We start from the raw sequence: 15,124 nt of genomic DNA, 5'->3' as shown, positions 1-15,124 counted from the left end.
TTGCAGTTAGCAGGTGGGGTTCATGTTTCAGGACACAGTAGTGAATCAGTGTTTCAGGATATGCTTGAAGGACAATGCTCTCTTTGGTGTGATGTAGAAGGCACATGAATGGAAGCTCTTACTATTTGTGGCCTCTTAAAATATATTGGCACACTTTGTATAAAGATTTCATTCTTGAGGCCTTGGCCCAATTCCAGTGTGGAGTTGCAGTTTCAATTAGGTGAGAATATTTTGCTTGCTATGGAAATATTCAAGTGCACAGTGTCAAATAGCCTTGGTCTGAGTGGAGCTGCAAACATTTTTGAAAGTACATTGCTGTGAAAAAGTCACTACATCACTCATTTGTGACCAATATATGCTGATTTCCTGTTTCAAAGCGTGATATTATAATTAATAGAAATAGAATATCTGACAGTTGGGATCAGTTAGTAGTCCACATCCATTCTAGCAATAGATATAATCTAGTATACCACTCATACCTTCAGAGGCAAAACTGGGATGATTGAGAATAGTATTTTTGGTAAATAGATGCACTGATAGTTGGGCAGGATTGATGGGTTTTCAGTAATCACTTCCTACTACTTTCTCATGGAGCCCCTGGTGGTACTACTGGTGCTGAACTTGCTGACTGAAAGGTTGGCAGTTCAAATCTGGGGAACAGGATGAGGTCCCGCTGTTAGCCCTAGCTTCTGCCAACCTAACAGTTTGAAAACATGCAAATGTGAGTAGATCAATAGGTACCGCTTTGGCAGGAAGGTGACGGCACTCCATGTAATCATGATGGCCCTGTGACATTGGAGGTGTCTACAGACAACGCCAGCTATTCTGCTTAGAAATGGAGATGAGTACCACCCTCCAGAGTCAGACACAACTAGACTTAAGGGAAAACCTTACTATTTTTTCATAGTGTCTTTCTAGGAAAAAAACTAGTTGTTTGCTATGTTTCTAGAAGCTGCTTAAGACCAATAACACCTAATGTATATAACTTGGAAAGAACCTGTTCCTACAATGCTGGATATACCCAACAGGAATGTCCATGCCAGTCACTTTTGCCTTAACTAGATTTGATGTCTAATAGACTACTTGCCTAGAGAATTTTTGAATCATCCTGACCTATATGGGAGTGAGGGCATTGTTATGAGAAACATCCCTGGAGGCAGGTGGATCCCCTTGACTCACAGGATACTTCAAAGAGTTTCCTGCTAGTATTTATGTATCTATATATTGGATTTTTACCATGCCATCTTCTCAAAAGTGGGTTTCAAGAGCAGCTTCAGAGAAACATGTAAATGCAAAACATCATTAAAACCCAAACCAAACATCTAGTTAAGCTCCAGAACAATTAAAATACAGAACAAGATAAACGATGGAAGCAGACTTAAATTAAAACAGTTAAAAGCACACTTTTGCTACGTGACCTTGCTATTTGGGCTCTGAAAAACGGTGTCATAACTTCCTTGAAAATGTTGTTTATGCTGTTAATGAGCACAAATCCAAACACACATTATACCTATACTAATTAGACTTTATTGGCTGTCACTCAAGTTTCTAGGCTTGATGCAAGACATTGTTTTTAACCTATAAAACCCTTAAGACTGTCTGAAAAAATCTTCTGCTGTTAAAGAACAACCAGACCTCATCATCTGCCTATATCATAGATTCATAGATATGGAAACACCATGTAGCCCAACCCCTGTCATGTAAGAATGTCATTCCCTCCCCAGCCAATCTATTACATTTCTTATTATGTATGATTTCATGTTTTATTTTTTTATATTCCACCTTTTTCCTAGCAGCTAACAACATACTTTAAAATAATACAAACCTATAATAAAAGTATAAATAAAAGCTGCCTAGGTTAAAACAGTAAAAGTATTAGAATGCAATAAAAGACTTTATACAACTCTTAGAGATAACGCTTTAAAAACGTTTTACTGGTCCCACCATATTGTACTGAGGAGACTGCTGCTCTGTCCTGGGTATTAGATATGTTAACCATCTAGTTTGAGAGGAAAACTCAATCTCAAAATGCATCTCCAGATTTCATGCTCTTGCATACTAATGTTAATGTAACCTAGAAGAGTGTTTAATGAGTGGAGGAAGGACTAGGACTGTCATCACAGGAATAACAGCGGAGTGAAGAATTAATAGATATGGTCTGCCAAATCTGCATGGTGTTAGCAAACCAATTATATTAATTTGTACAGAAGAATATGAGGTGCAAAATTTCCTTTAACCTTTAAAGAGATTACTTTTATTTGCCTTCAGGAGCCTGGTATTTATAAAGGTCTGAACTTTTCCAATGCAGTATATACTCATGTATATTTCTATCTTTTATATGTTGAGCTCAGGTTTTGTTGCCCAAACTGTGGATTTTGATATGACCTGTGGATATGTTGAGGGTCATTCGACAGAAAGGGCAAAGCACCAATGTTGCCTCATCCCTAGATGTCACAGTCCACTACCATTGCCCTGCCCAGGCATTAAAAAAGGCCAGAAGTGGCAACACAGCAGAGAGATGAGAGGAGAGGGCCTGTGCTTCGTTTCAGTTCCCCCAGGACAGACTAATGTCAGGGTATTGTGTTTTGTGAAATGTTAAAATCAATCTGGGTTATTAGAAATGCCTTATGTGTTAGTTTTTCGGCAAGGCATTTCAGCAGTTATGGAGTTAATGAGAGTCTAATATGATTGATGTATCACAGGACCAATGGGGTCAAGTTTGTTTTGACCGGGACTTTCTTTCTTGTTCCTGTGGAATGCAGAGGAGTTTCCTGAGCAGAAGAGCAATGTGCTGTGTGTGCATGAGTTCGCTTCGGCAAGCACTCATGGAGAAGGACTGATTTGCTCTATTTTGTATATAGTCTTGTAAATAAAGATTGATTGCCGTTGGATTTTCCAACTGAACCCTCATCTGCTGGAGTGTGTTTGTCCAGTGCTGTTTTTCCACACGGGGAGATAGTCTGGAGAGAAGGAGGTGAAGACCGGGATGGTGAATTTTTTGGATTTCACTCTGCTACCCATCATCCCCTGACAACTAAGATCTCACCTTTTGCCAGTACTGTATACTCTGAGAAGGGGAGAGTTACTTTTGATAAGAGTCAAGTTACAGTAGGTACAGTAGTTATCATACATTGACCCATGGACTCAGGTTTTGGGAGTCAATTATTCAGAGTTTTGAAGTCAATTATTTGATTAAAATATCTAAACTTTTACATAAATATATATTGTGAGGCTAAGTTCATTACTTTCTAACATTTTCTTTAAACACGTAGAAGTAAATCCAGTTGCTAGTCCCAACTCAATCAGACTCTTTAAATCAATAGTTCTCAACCTTTTCACTTTGTCTAATAAACTCTTTAAATCAATAGTTCTCAACCAGCTGGTAAACTGGTTGGGATTTCTGGGAGTTGTAGGCCAAAACACCTGGGGACCCACAGGTTGAGTATCACTGCTTTAAATCATTATCAACTTGATGAATAAATACGTAAGTTCCATTAGATCGTTGGGTTTAATGGAGCTGGAATTAGCAGTTGGTTTTAGGCTGCAATGTTTGAAATAGTATTGAAAGTATTACGTGGCCTCAATAGTTTCGAAACCTCACCACTACACTATCAAATACTGTAAGAACTTCTTGATTGACATTGCTATTTCATTCTGGAAGTTTGCCTTTTAATTGGAGCTTAAATTCTTATCTATAGATAAAGTTAATTTCCATTTTATAATGAATCATCCATTGATAAATCTATAGTGATCATTAATTTAAATCTGTGCAAATTAATAGCTACACACATGATTTAAGCATCTTTTTCCATTAACAGAGATGAGAACATATTTGACTTTTTTCACTTAGGGTTTACACTCTCGCATGTGTGTGTGATTTCTAATTTTTATTGAAAAAGTGTACATGCTGCACACCTTCCAGCACTTTCCTAATATCACCCTTTTCTCAGATGTTTTTCTTTCAGTTTTAATTTCCTGAAACTGACTATAGGTTCTCTTTAAATGGTGTTTCTTTTTCCTGTCCAGAGGGAAAATATGTGGGAAAAATAAATTTATTGGGGTTTTAAAAACCTGTTTAATGAGCGGCACAGAATACCCTAACTTCTTTGCCTTCCCCCTGACCTGTGCCCTGTGGTGATCAACACTCATTGCTCCTTAGGGCATAGTCTTTCTGTATTTCTAACAGAGCCAGATCTTTGTATTTTAAGTCATACTCCTGTAACAATCTATAATGACAGTCTCTCATTCCTAGCTTCTCGGACTCTCAGAAATCCCAGCTAGTTTACCAGCTGTTAGGACTTCTGGAAGTTGAAGGCCAAGACATCTGGGGACCCACAGGTTGAGAACCACTGCCTTAAAGGGAAGGAAGGGGCTAACTCTGGATCTCTCCCATAATGGCTATTCACAATATGCAGGCTAACCTCTCCTAACTAAGGAGGAAAACAGAGGCGGTTTCCGTGGGGGCATAACACTTCCACCAAGGATATTTCCATCCTTTGTAGCTCACTACAGTTCTAAGATCTTCTGGAAAGGCCCTTTTCTCTATTCTATCATCTTCCCAGACACATTTCTTGGTAGCTGCTCCCAGAATTTGGAATTACCTCCCTAAAGGGATGGGCTTTCTGTGCTGTGTTTTAATGGCTTGAAAAGGATCTAAATATCCTAAAGGCATCAGATTTCATCTGATCTTGTAAGTTAAGCAGAGTCAACTCTGGTTAATATTGGTGGGGAGGCTGCCGATGAATCCCAGACGGTGTAGGTGAAGAAAGTGGTCAAACCACCTCTGAATATTCCTTACCTAAGAAAACCCTATGAAATTCATGGGGTCAACGTAAGTCAATAAGCAGCCTGAAGACATGTTAACGTTTTTGACTTTCTAAATTATTTTAATAAATTTTCTATTTAAGTTTTTGTTTGAGTTTTTGCAATGCCAGCCCCAAATGCAGATGAAACATCAGGAGAGAATGCTACTAGAACATGGTTATACAGCCCGAAAAACTCACAGCAACCCCGTGAAAACCTTCAACAACACATTAATGTATATTATTTTAAATATGTCACTAGTCATGAGTCTCATAATGGAGAAAAAGGCAGGATATACATGAATAAAATACGTAAATAAATATTCAAGTTTTTATCTGGACTTTCTAATTATGACCAGAGATTATGTTTACTAGTTGACAGTTAATTTAGAAACAACCATAGAGAATTTATGGTCCAGTAAGATCTAGATGTCCTCAACTCCCATCATTGACCATTTTGACTAGAACTAAAGGGATGTGGATTCCTACTACATCTGAAGATACATTTTCCTATGCAGAATCATATCCTCTAGCATTTAACATAAGAAAGCTGAGACATGTGGCCAACCAACATCAAAATGTGGTTAATAAAAAACAAAGGTAGTAATGAAAATGGACACACAAACTAGAAGAGGCTGTGGCAGTTTGCTTCTGCCTGAGCTGAGATGGGCAAGTTTCCTTCCCTTCCTCTCCTACATTGTCCTACAAACATATTTTGCTGCATTAACTGAATGCTGTTTTTTCACTTTGAACTCAGTTTGCAGCAATTTAAGTAAGCTAAGGACATGGGGGAAAGCAGGAGGAAAGAGAAAATGGGACATTTTAAAACAGCTGAAAATGTGGGACAGCAGATGATTAACTGGGGTTGTTTAAAACAGGGATCGTCAAACGTTTTAATCAGAGGGCTGGTTCATGATCCCTCAAACTCCTATGCACACTGCAAATGTTTCAATGGGAAATGTGGGCCTGCTTTTGGCTGATGAGATTCCAAAGGATTTGCTTGCTTTTGAAAAGTGGTTTGTCTGAAACAACTGTCTATATCTTTAGAAGCAATGAAAAGGGGGACTCCATACTCTCACTTCTGCTGAATTGATTTTGGCTGAGAAACTGGAAACATTTTTGTTGTTTTAAAAAGTATGTTATACACAATATTTTTTTTTCAAAAATGTATCTTTTTTGCTGGCAAATTTTCATTTTTGAAGAAATGGCTTACTGGAACTCCACCCTGTCGTGCCAATCTTTTAACAGCACTGCCAGAAAGGGCCCATAAGTAGGTTTCCTGTATTACATGAGACAGAATAAACATACCTTTCTCCCTTTACTATTTCAAAGGCTTTGTAAAATTCCCAAAATTGTAGACCTCTTTGGCATGATATAAAAGATAAGAAAGCATCAATGGCATACACTTATATGAAAAATATTGTAAAGTTAATATCAATCATCTAGCACAATATACAACCCCAAATGCATTTAATTCCATGCTGGATTTTGGCCAACAAAATCCTCTAAGTGTATAACACAAATTTGCATACAATATATGATATAGGTTGCTGTGAATTACTGTGAGTTTTCTGGGCGGTATGGCCATGTGCCAAAAGTATATGATTTGTTTCTGGCATCATTATTCTTTTGGTGGTAAGACCATAAAGACTAGGGGTTCTGATAGATTCTCATGCAAAAAGAGCCATAAGTTTTATCTATTAAATACAATTCAATGGCAAAGTTGAAAAATGCTTGTATAAAAGAGGATCGTGTAACCACATTACTTGATGTCAGGTTTTTTTTTCTGGTTCTCAGACTGAAGTAAAAATCTTGCAGGTCTTCAGATGGTGTTGGTCTATAGCTCCCAGTGTTCCCTCCATTTTTTATGCTGCCTGTGGTTGCTTATAATATCTAGAGTGCTGCACCCAGGAATTTGCAGTATCCAAAAGTTTTGGTGGCTTGCTGGGTCATCACCTTTCCCACCTCTGCCACCAAATGTTTGAGTCATGTCCCTGTCCTGTGTGAGGCTTTAACTGTATAACCCAGGCCTGGACAAACTTTGTCTCTCCAGGTGTTTTGGAATTCAACTCCCACCATTCCTAACAGCCTCAGGCCCTATCCTTCCCCCCCTCAGCTGCTTAAAAGAAAAGGGCCTGAGGTGGTTAGGAATGGTGGGAGTTGAAGTCCAAAACACCTGGAGGCCTAAGTTTGCCAATGCCTGGTATAACCCCACCACTGGACACCACTAGACTTGAATCATCCCCCCATGCAGCTGATCTTATCCTTACCATTAATATTATTGTAGCATTCTCAGAGGCACAGAAGGATAACACACAAAAAATTACGAACAGAACTTCAGTCTATAGTAAAACATTACTTATTTAGCAAATCCATACCCTTACTTACCCAAATTAACTCCAAACCTCATTTCCCCTCATATTATAGCCTTGACAGAATCATATAACGCCCTCTATAACATTGACACACTATTGCACATGCCAAACCTTCAAAAAATCTCTTCATACCTTCACCCAATCATCCATTGCTCCCAATGTTCAGTTTTCTCACCTCCTTCTCAAGCGATCTAAAGTGGTGCTTTGATATTGCTGGGGTTTGGTCTCAGTAGATGCCAAAATCCATAGAGGCTCAAGTCCCATTACACGCAACAGCATAGTAAAATGTCTCTTATGTAAAATGGCAAAATCAAGGTTTGAGTGTTTTTTGTAATATTTTCAAGCTGTGGATGTTTGAATCCATTGATACATGATCTCTGGGGATGAAGGGCCAACTGTATACTTTACCTCACATATTTTACCTTATTTTTAAAAATAAATCCAGCAATATTCCTCCCCCAATTCAAAATATCACATGCTTTTTGTCTGCAATGGGTCATGGCATTCATTGTTTCTCAGGGATGTGTAACTGTAGTTCAGCTATTGTCCTATACTAGTTCATTAAACACTTCTCATGAATCTACTTTATAATCTTTTCTGTATCCATAAAAAAAATCTGAAATCTCATTTGCCACCAGGTACAGCCCCACCTCCATGGATACCTAAATCCATGGATGCTCAGGTCTCATTATATATAATGGCGTAAGTAGTATCCCTTATGTAAAATGGCTATAATAAAGCTTGCTTTTGTAATTTATTTATTTTTATATATTAGAATACTTTCAAACCATGAATGGTTTAATCTGTAGATACAAAATCTGTGGATATGAAGAGCTAATTGTGGTATAATTGTACTCTTGTTTTGTGTTATTGTACCATGGTATTATTAATACAACACTTATCCCAGTTTAAATCATTAAAGAAAAGCTTGTATGCCATTTAATAATGAAAAAGACCTGTCATGATTACTGAGGATATGAAAGATGTGTCACTTAAATCTTTCCTAGACATCTTGTTTTATTAATGCACTCATTAGTTTCTGTTTCCACCATTCTTAGTATGATCTGCTGCTGTATCAGACTATTTATACTTTAGCACTGCTGTATGTGAAATGTACCCAATGGGAAATACTTGCAACTAATGTGGGAAAGAAAAGGAATTCATTAGGAATGCATCTTTGGACATTTCTAGTTTGTATGTGCTACTCCTTTCTATTCTCAGCTTTCCAAATATGCAGATTACTAAGCCACTAGTTAGGATTTCCCATTTGCTCACAACAAGGCATGTTGCCAAGACACAGACAATTTCTCTATTTTCTTATCCTTCTGATACACAGGAAGTTCTTGATGATGTCATTGTTGGCGTTGGAAATGCCTATAAACAGAGGGTACATGAGATCAGTTTAAAAAAGTAAAAAAAAAAAAACAGTGCAAATATGAATAGAGAAGCTAATCACTTTTGCTTTGAATAATTTTTATTGATCAAATAAGCCTAAACTCCCAACAATCAAACCTAAAGGAAAGTAGTGGTTGTTGTCTTATGTGGGGGATTGATAATTTTCATCTAATAGTCGGCACAAACATGGAAGCAAGCAGGTAGAGTTGGCAGGACTTGACAAGAGAATGGGTGCTGCAATCTGATCTTTTAGTCTATTATAACAGTACAAGAGCAGCTTGTGTAGATATTGCCTAGCTTGTAACAAACCTCACAACCTCTCAGGATGCCTGCCATAGATATGGGTGAAACATCAGGAGAGAATGCTTCTGGAACATGGCCATATAGCCCGGAAAACTCACAGCAACCCTATGTAGATGGGGTTTGTTTTTGACCATCGCATGATTGTAGTCTTTAGAAATAAAGAAGCTTTTATTTCTCATTAAATCTTGACCATTGTTTGTCTTCTGATCCATGCAGCAGCAGAAGGAATGATGGTTTATTTCCTTTAGTTAGTCTATTTTGCCCTTACAATTGTAGTGCAAAGTACTGCAGCCTTTATGGATGGTGACCTCACTTATATCATAATGTATTCTTCACTTAGAATACAGTTTGTCTGCATAATGGTATATGCACATGGGGACCTCGATAGCTATGTGGTTTTTTGTACTAGATGAGCATTTGGAGTAGAAGTGATAGTAAAACCTTACAGTTTACCTTTAACACACTGAAAGATTATTGAGCCAGGTGTAAAACCATCTGGCTCAATGTCTTCTTTTTTAGTTGTAACAGATCTACAGAAGCAAATGTGTGGGAGAGACAGATATGAACACTGGCCAGCTTCAGATGAGACAACATCATGCACTTTTGTTTATCCTTTCAGCATGCCTGATATTTGTTGGTTTTTTGTTTGTTTGTTTTTTTGGTTTTTGATCCTTTTTAACAAACCTCTTTTCTCTTCTTTGTCTCTATGTAGGAGTACTTTCTCTGCCAGCATACTTCAGTCCTTATAATGATGGATCCATATGCAGCAATGGAAGAGCGGATGCTTACGCTCAGCTGGAACTTCGAACTTTAGAACAATCTCTCCTGGCAACATGCGTTGGAAGTATCTCTGAACTAAGTGAGTTTCACATGCAACACTTAACTTGTTTGTTTACACAAAGCATGGGGCCTTTCTCAATGGAAGTCAAGAGGAATCTTGCCATTGGCTTTGCTGTTGTTTTGCTTGGGCTAGTATTGTGCAAATTATAAATGTTTCAGGATGTTTTTTCAGGGAAATCCAGATTTCTTTTAATGCAATGTATACAGCAATGCACAGACATTAACTGTCTAATACCACCTTCATCTCTTTCTTCTTATTATTGTAATTATTATTTTCATTATGGCACTTTATGTAGAGCAGGTTTGACAGGATTTGCAATATAAAAATGAACACAGGCGAAACAGCAAAGTATGCCAATGAAAATACAGGCAGGGAAAGAGCATGTAGTTATTTCAGTTACATGTAACATGGTGGGCTAAATTCAGTTGTTTGTCTAAATTAGAATTTGAACCAATAAACCAATAAGGACTTGGTAAATCAGCCTTTATGTAAATTGCATTGATTGAGTGGTAACTTCTAGCTGGAATTAAAAATTTGATTTAGAGCCTATGTTGATGGCTGCAGTGCTGCTGATACATTCCTCATATCAGATAGGCTTTTGCAAAAGAGCCAGACTAACTGTGCTAAGCAGGTACGAGGCAACAGCAGTTGTGGAGAGGTAACACTTGTAAAGGATCTCTCAGAAACAACGACAATGGTGCCATAGCTGATGCTAGTTAGTAGTGCTCAGAAGGAAGCACAATCAACCCTTTTTGAATGAAAATCCTGTGGTGATACAATTCAAAATGAAATGAGAATATTATACTTGCATGTGTGCTGACACCCAATGAGCTACTGAGGTAGAGCAGAGGACAAGTACAAATAGCCCTTTGGTTAATTATACAACTTGACTCAAACCGAAAGGATATTCAGCTGAGGCACAGCATATATTCTAGAAACATGGAATTGTGAAGCATAATCAGTGAGAGCTAGTGATCTCACAACAAGATAGGACTTGTTGATCATATGCAATTGGAATGCCAAAGCAGGACATACAGCAGAATCAAGAATTGCAGGGAAATTTGGTTTAGGATCAAGAAATGAAGCAGGAAAGCAAGTGATTGACTTTTGCGAGGCCATTTCAAACTCATTCTTCAAACAATCAAAGAGGCAGTTGTGTACAGTGTTCCCTCACTTATTGCTGAGGTTAGGTTCCAGGACCACCCGCAATAAGTGAAAATCCGCGAAGTAGGGACACTATATTTATTTTAATATTTATACATTACTTTAGTAATTATACACTATTTTAAGTCTTTATGAACCAATCATATGTTGATAAATTGCCGCCTCCTCCTCCTGTTGCCGCTTGGGCTCCTTTTCTCTCCTTTCGGCTTCTCCTTCCTCCCTTCCTTAGGCTGTAAATTGTAATTTTTTATGATTTATAATAGTCTTTTAGAGTTTATTTAAAAACGAATCTGCGAAAAGTGAACAGCAAAGTAGTGAGGGAACACTGTACATGGACATTACCTAATGGCAAATACAGAAACAGACTGCACTACCAGAAGCAGAAGATGGAGAAACTCCATTCTCTCCGCAAAAGCAAGATCAGGAGAAAATTGTGGCACAGATCATATTAAAATCAGAGTAAAGCTAAAGAAGAATGGTCATGCCAAAATACAACCTGAAGAAGATCCCCATAGAATTTTAAAATAATGTAAAAACTAGATTTACACTATTACACCTAATTGGCTAGCAGCCATCTAGCCAGCACAGTTCTGAACTGGTATCAGGTACATTGCCATGAAGGAATGCAAAAAGACACTATCTGCAACCAAAAAGAAAGAGGAACATCAATAGTTGTCTGATGAAACTCTTCAAGCAGTTAAGGATAGATGAGAAGCAAAAGTAAAAGGAGACAGAAATAGAGTCAGAACCCTCAATGCAATAGTTCAGTGACCTGTATTCAAAGAGAGCAATTATAAGAAATATATAACAACAAAAAGGAAAAAATAGGAGAGCTTTTAATCTGAAAAGGAAAATTTGCACCAAGAGTAGGGATGCTATACGACCAGTAGGGAACTACATTATGCAACCATGTAGAAATAAAAAATCATATAAAAGATATGAAAAGATGATGGATTTATTCAAAGAGGAACCATTTAGAAGATGAACCTCCTATGTTAGAAAGTGAAATGAATGCTGCATTCAGTGCACTTAAGAGAAATAAATCACCAAAAATAGGCAGCATATCAACAGAGCTGCTTCGAACTCCTCTAGTTCGAACCAAATTTCTCAATAAATATGGAAAACAAAACAATGACCCACAGATTGGAAACACCCAGCATACACTCCAGTCCCCAACTAAGGGGATATCAGAGAGTGGGGTAGGAGCATTTCCTGTCTCCCACTCTTGCAACTGTCTTTGCGCTGGGTCCGTATTCAACCATTATCCCATGTATACATTTACCCAGATTTTGGGGAATTTTAAATCATTTTTGCAACTTATAAACGTTTATAGTAACCCCCAAATAAAAAGTAACCAGCTTTCTAGTTTACCAAGCTGTTTCACCTTCCATTATAAAAAAAAGGAGAAAAAAAATAACTCTTTCTCTATTATTGGTACTTTCTAATTCATGGAGAGGTACAAGTAAATCATACAGTTATATACAAAAGTTGAAAAGTCTGTTTATATTTTTGTAACAGAAGCTACGTTTGAAACCTTTACTGCCCTACAATGTCTCTTTAAGTTATGTTCTCCTGGACTGCTTTTCCTCCCTAAAACATTCTCCATGGCATTTCTCTTTAAGCATACCACCATCTAAATATTACTGTCAAGCACATACCTTATAAGTTTTAACATTTATTTTGTGACCTGCCTCAAATTGAGGTTTAGCATGCCTCTATATATTCTCTGGCACAAGCGAGTGCTTGTAGCACAAGGTCATGATTGAATGCAACTTCCTTTCCCTGCTCTCTGAGTTGGCTGGCTTAGTGACTATGCTTAATGAATGAATCTCCTTATATAGAGGCTTTTTTTTCCTTCACTGCAGCCATAAGTTGCCAGCATGGTAAGGACGGAACAGTTAAGAGTTAGGGGTGTGTATATTATTCTGCACTGAAAATTTGAATTCCAGATGTACATCATGGATAATTGGGCAGTGCTATAGAGCAGCAGTAATAGAAGAGTAATAGGATGTTAGTGCACACATAAAATATAATACTTTGGCACACTATAGCCATGCCTTTTCAAACCTGTGTAATACCCATCCACCCCGAGCAAAGACTATAAAGCTCAATCCAATGCACTTTTACTCGGAATGCAATCCCCATCATCCTCAGTGAGGCTTATTTCCAAGTAAACATCTATTGTGCTGCATTTTAGAATTCTAGGTATGTTTAGGTGAAGGTAAAGGTTTTTCCCTGACATTAGGTCTAGTCATGTCTGACTCTGGGGGTTGGTGCTCATCTTCATTTTTGAGCCGAAAAACCGGCATTGTCTATAAACATCTCCAAGATCATGTGGCTGGCATAACTGCATGGAGTACCGTTACTTTCCTGCCAGAGCGGTACCTATTGATCTACTCACATTTGCATGTTTTCAAACTGCTAGGTTGGCAGAAGCTGAGGCTAACAGTGGGAGCTCACCCCGCTCCCCAGATTCGAACTGCTGACCTTTCAGTCAGCAGGTTCAGAAGCTCAGCGATTTAAGCTGCTCTGCCACCGAGCGCTCCTAGTTATATTTATTCCGAAGAAAATAATATAGAGTTGAATGCAGCTTGCATACTTACGAGTAGGTCCCACCAAAACCCCGAATATCCCAGTGTTAACAGTTTCAGCTTTGGCTTACTCACTACAGTTGGTGGAGAGAAATATTCACCCTTATGTAGCCTTTAAAGAAACAGCTTTGAAGTGCTCCTTGCTGTTTTCATTTCAATCTTTCCCAGAATTGTAATTGTATATGAACAATGGAGGGCTTTTTCCTATGAATCCTAGATTCACAAAAGGTAATGGATTCCTAGAGGGGGGGAAAGGAACCTATAGCTTATTTATACACGAACATATAGCATTGTACTTACTTATGTCACTGGTGTGAGAGAAACCCAACTTTGACCTTTGATATTATAAGTTACCAAATAAAAGATGGACAGGCCTGCACATTTGGGAGGGATGTACAGTAATTCTTTACTAAATTGGTTCTCAAAGAGAGTGATAAATAATTCTATCAGTTTTTTCCATATGAGAAAGTCATTGAGAACTTTTCACTTTTTGTACAGTTTTAGACTTAATATGTGCAAAAATCACACATGGTACTTTTTGCACATAGCTGCATACAGCATTTTCTGCTCTTTTCATATGAAATACTGTAATGTATTTCTTCATAGAAAATAATGTTTTTGTGCATTCCTATCCAGGCAGCCAAAACAAGCATTTGGTGGGGAACTTGATGAGCCAAAATTGCAAGACCACTGATATTTTATGACCATTGTTTTTTACTTTAAAAGCCTAGATGATTTTTAAATTATGATATTCAGGGTGGAGGGTCACTTGACCCTAAACCTGTTGTAGTTAGACATAAACAGCTTGACAATAATATTAAAAGTAATTCACAATTTGAATTTTCTAATGAAATATTACAAAAGGTACGCTCTACCTAAAAATGTTAGTGACCATTGACAAGGCCAGACCTACAATTAGGTGGAACAAGTAGGCCATCTCAGACAGAAAAAATTGTTAATGATCTTGTTTATTGTATATTTGCTTCTGGGGAAACAAAGGATGTTTGAAGAATTTCAGACCTCATTTCTCTGGCATTCAGTACCAGGCATGTTTAGCTATATGGAGGGGGCACTTGGTTGCCATAAAGACAAAAAAATTTGAACTATTCCTGGCCATTAATGAAAAGCATTAATCGGAATGTTTGGAATATTTCAAAAAGGTGTTGATTTTTGTTGTTGGTTTTTTTTGGGTTTTTTTGGAAACACGAAGTTTTCTCTACATCTTTTCCCTTTCCTTTTCCAGGTGATCTGGTCTCTCGAGCAATGCATCACATGCAATGTTTGAACACGCTGCGTCCTGGCATGAGTCCTGTTCGACAAACCAGGCAGCAGCAGCAGCCCATCACGTGGTCCCCTGATGCGCTTCATACCCTCTATTACTTTTTACGCTGTCCTCAAATGGAGTCCATGGAAAACCCCAACCTGGATCCACCAAGAATGGCTCTGAATAATGAACGGTAAGTGCACCTTTCGGTAATGCAATAATCACCTCTCACACCTTTATTTGATAGCACAATACACCTTAAACCAGCTAATTAGTTGTTCATTTCCAAATATCAGAGATCACTCGATCCTTTTACACAGCCAATGCACTTTCTTGCCTTTGCCAGATATTTAAAACTGAACTAGAAGCAAGTTGCCTTGATCATTAAT

The 15,124-nt window shown here is 37.9% G+C and overlaps 1 protein-coding gene across 1 annotated transcript in view; it reads left to right on the top strand.

Moving 5' to 3' along the window:
* Positions 1-15,124, top strand: part of abtb2 (ankyrin repeat and BTB domain containing 2) — a 167,467-nt gene that overhangs the window by 92,946 nt on the left and 59,397 nt on the right. Inside the window, exons 2-3 of the mRNA XM_062967861.1 lie at positions 9,588-9,734; positions 14,715-14,928. Coding sequence (XP_062823931.1) covers positions 9,588-9,734; positions 14,715-14,928 — 361 coding nt within the window. The remainder of the gene's footprint in view (positions 1-9,587; positions 9,735-14,714; positions 14,929-15,124) is intronic.

The sequence above is a fragment of the Anolis carolinensis genome, chromosome 1 (genome assembly GCF_035594765.1).
Source record: "Anolis carolinensis isolate JA03-04 chromosome 1, rAnoCar3.1.pri, whole genome shotgun sequence".
Lineage (NCBI taxonomy): Eukaryota > Metazoa > Chordata > Lepidosauria > Squamata > Dactyloidae > Anolis > Anolis carolinensis.
Note: the sequence above shows the minus strand (reverse complement) of the source record. Positions and strands in the feature narration are given on the sequence as shown.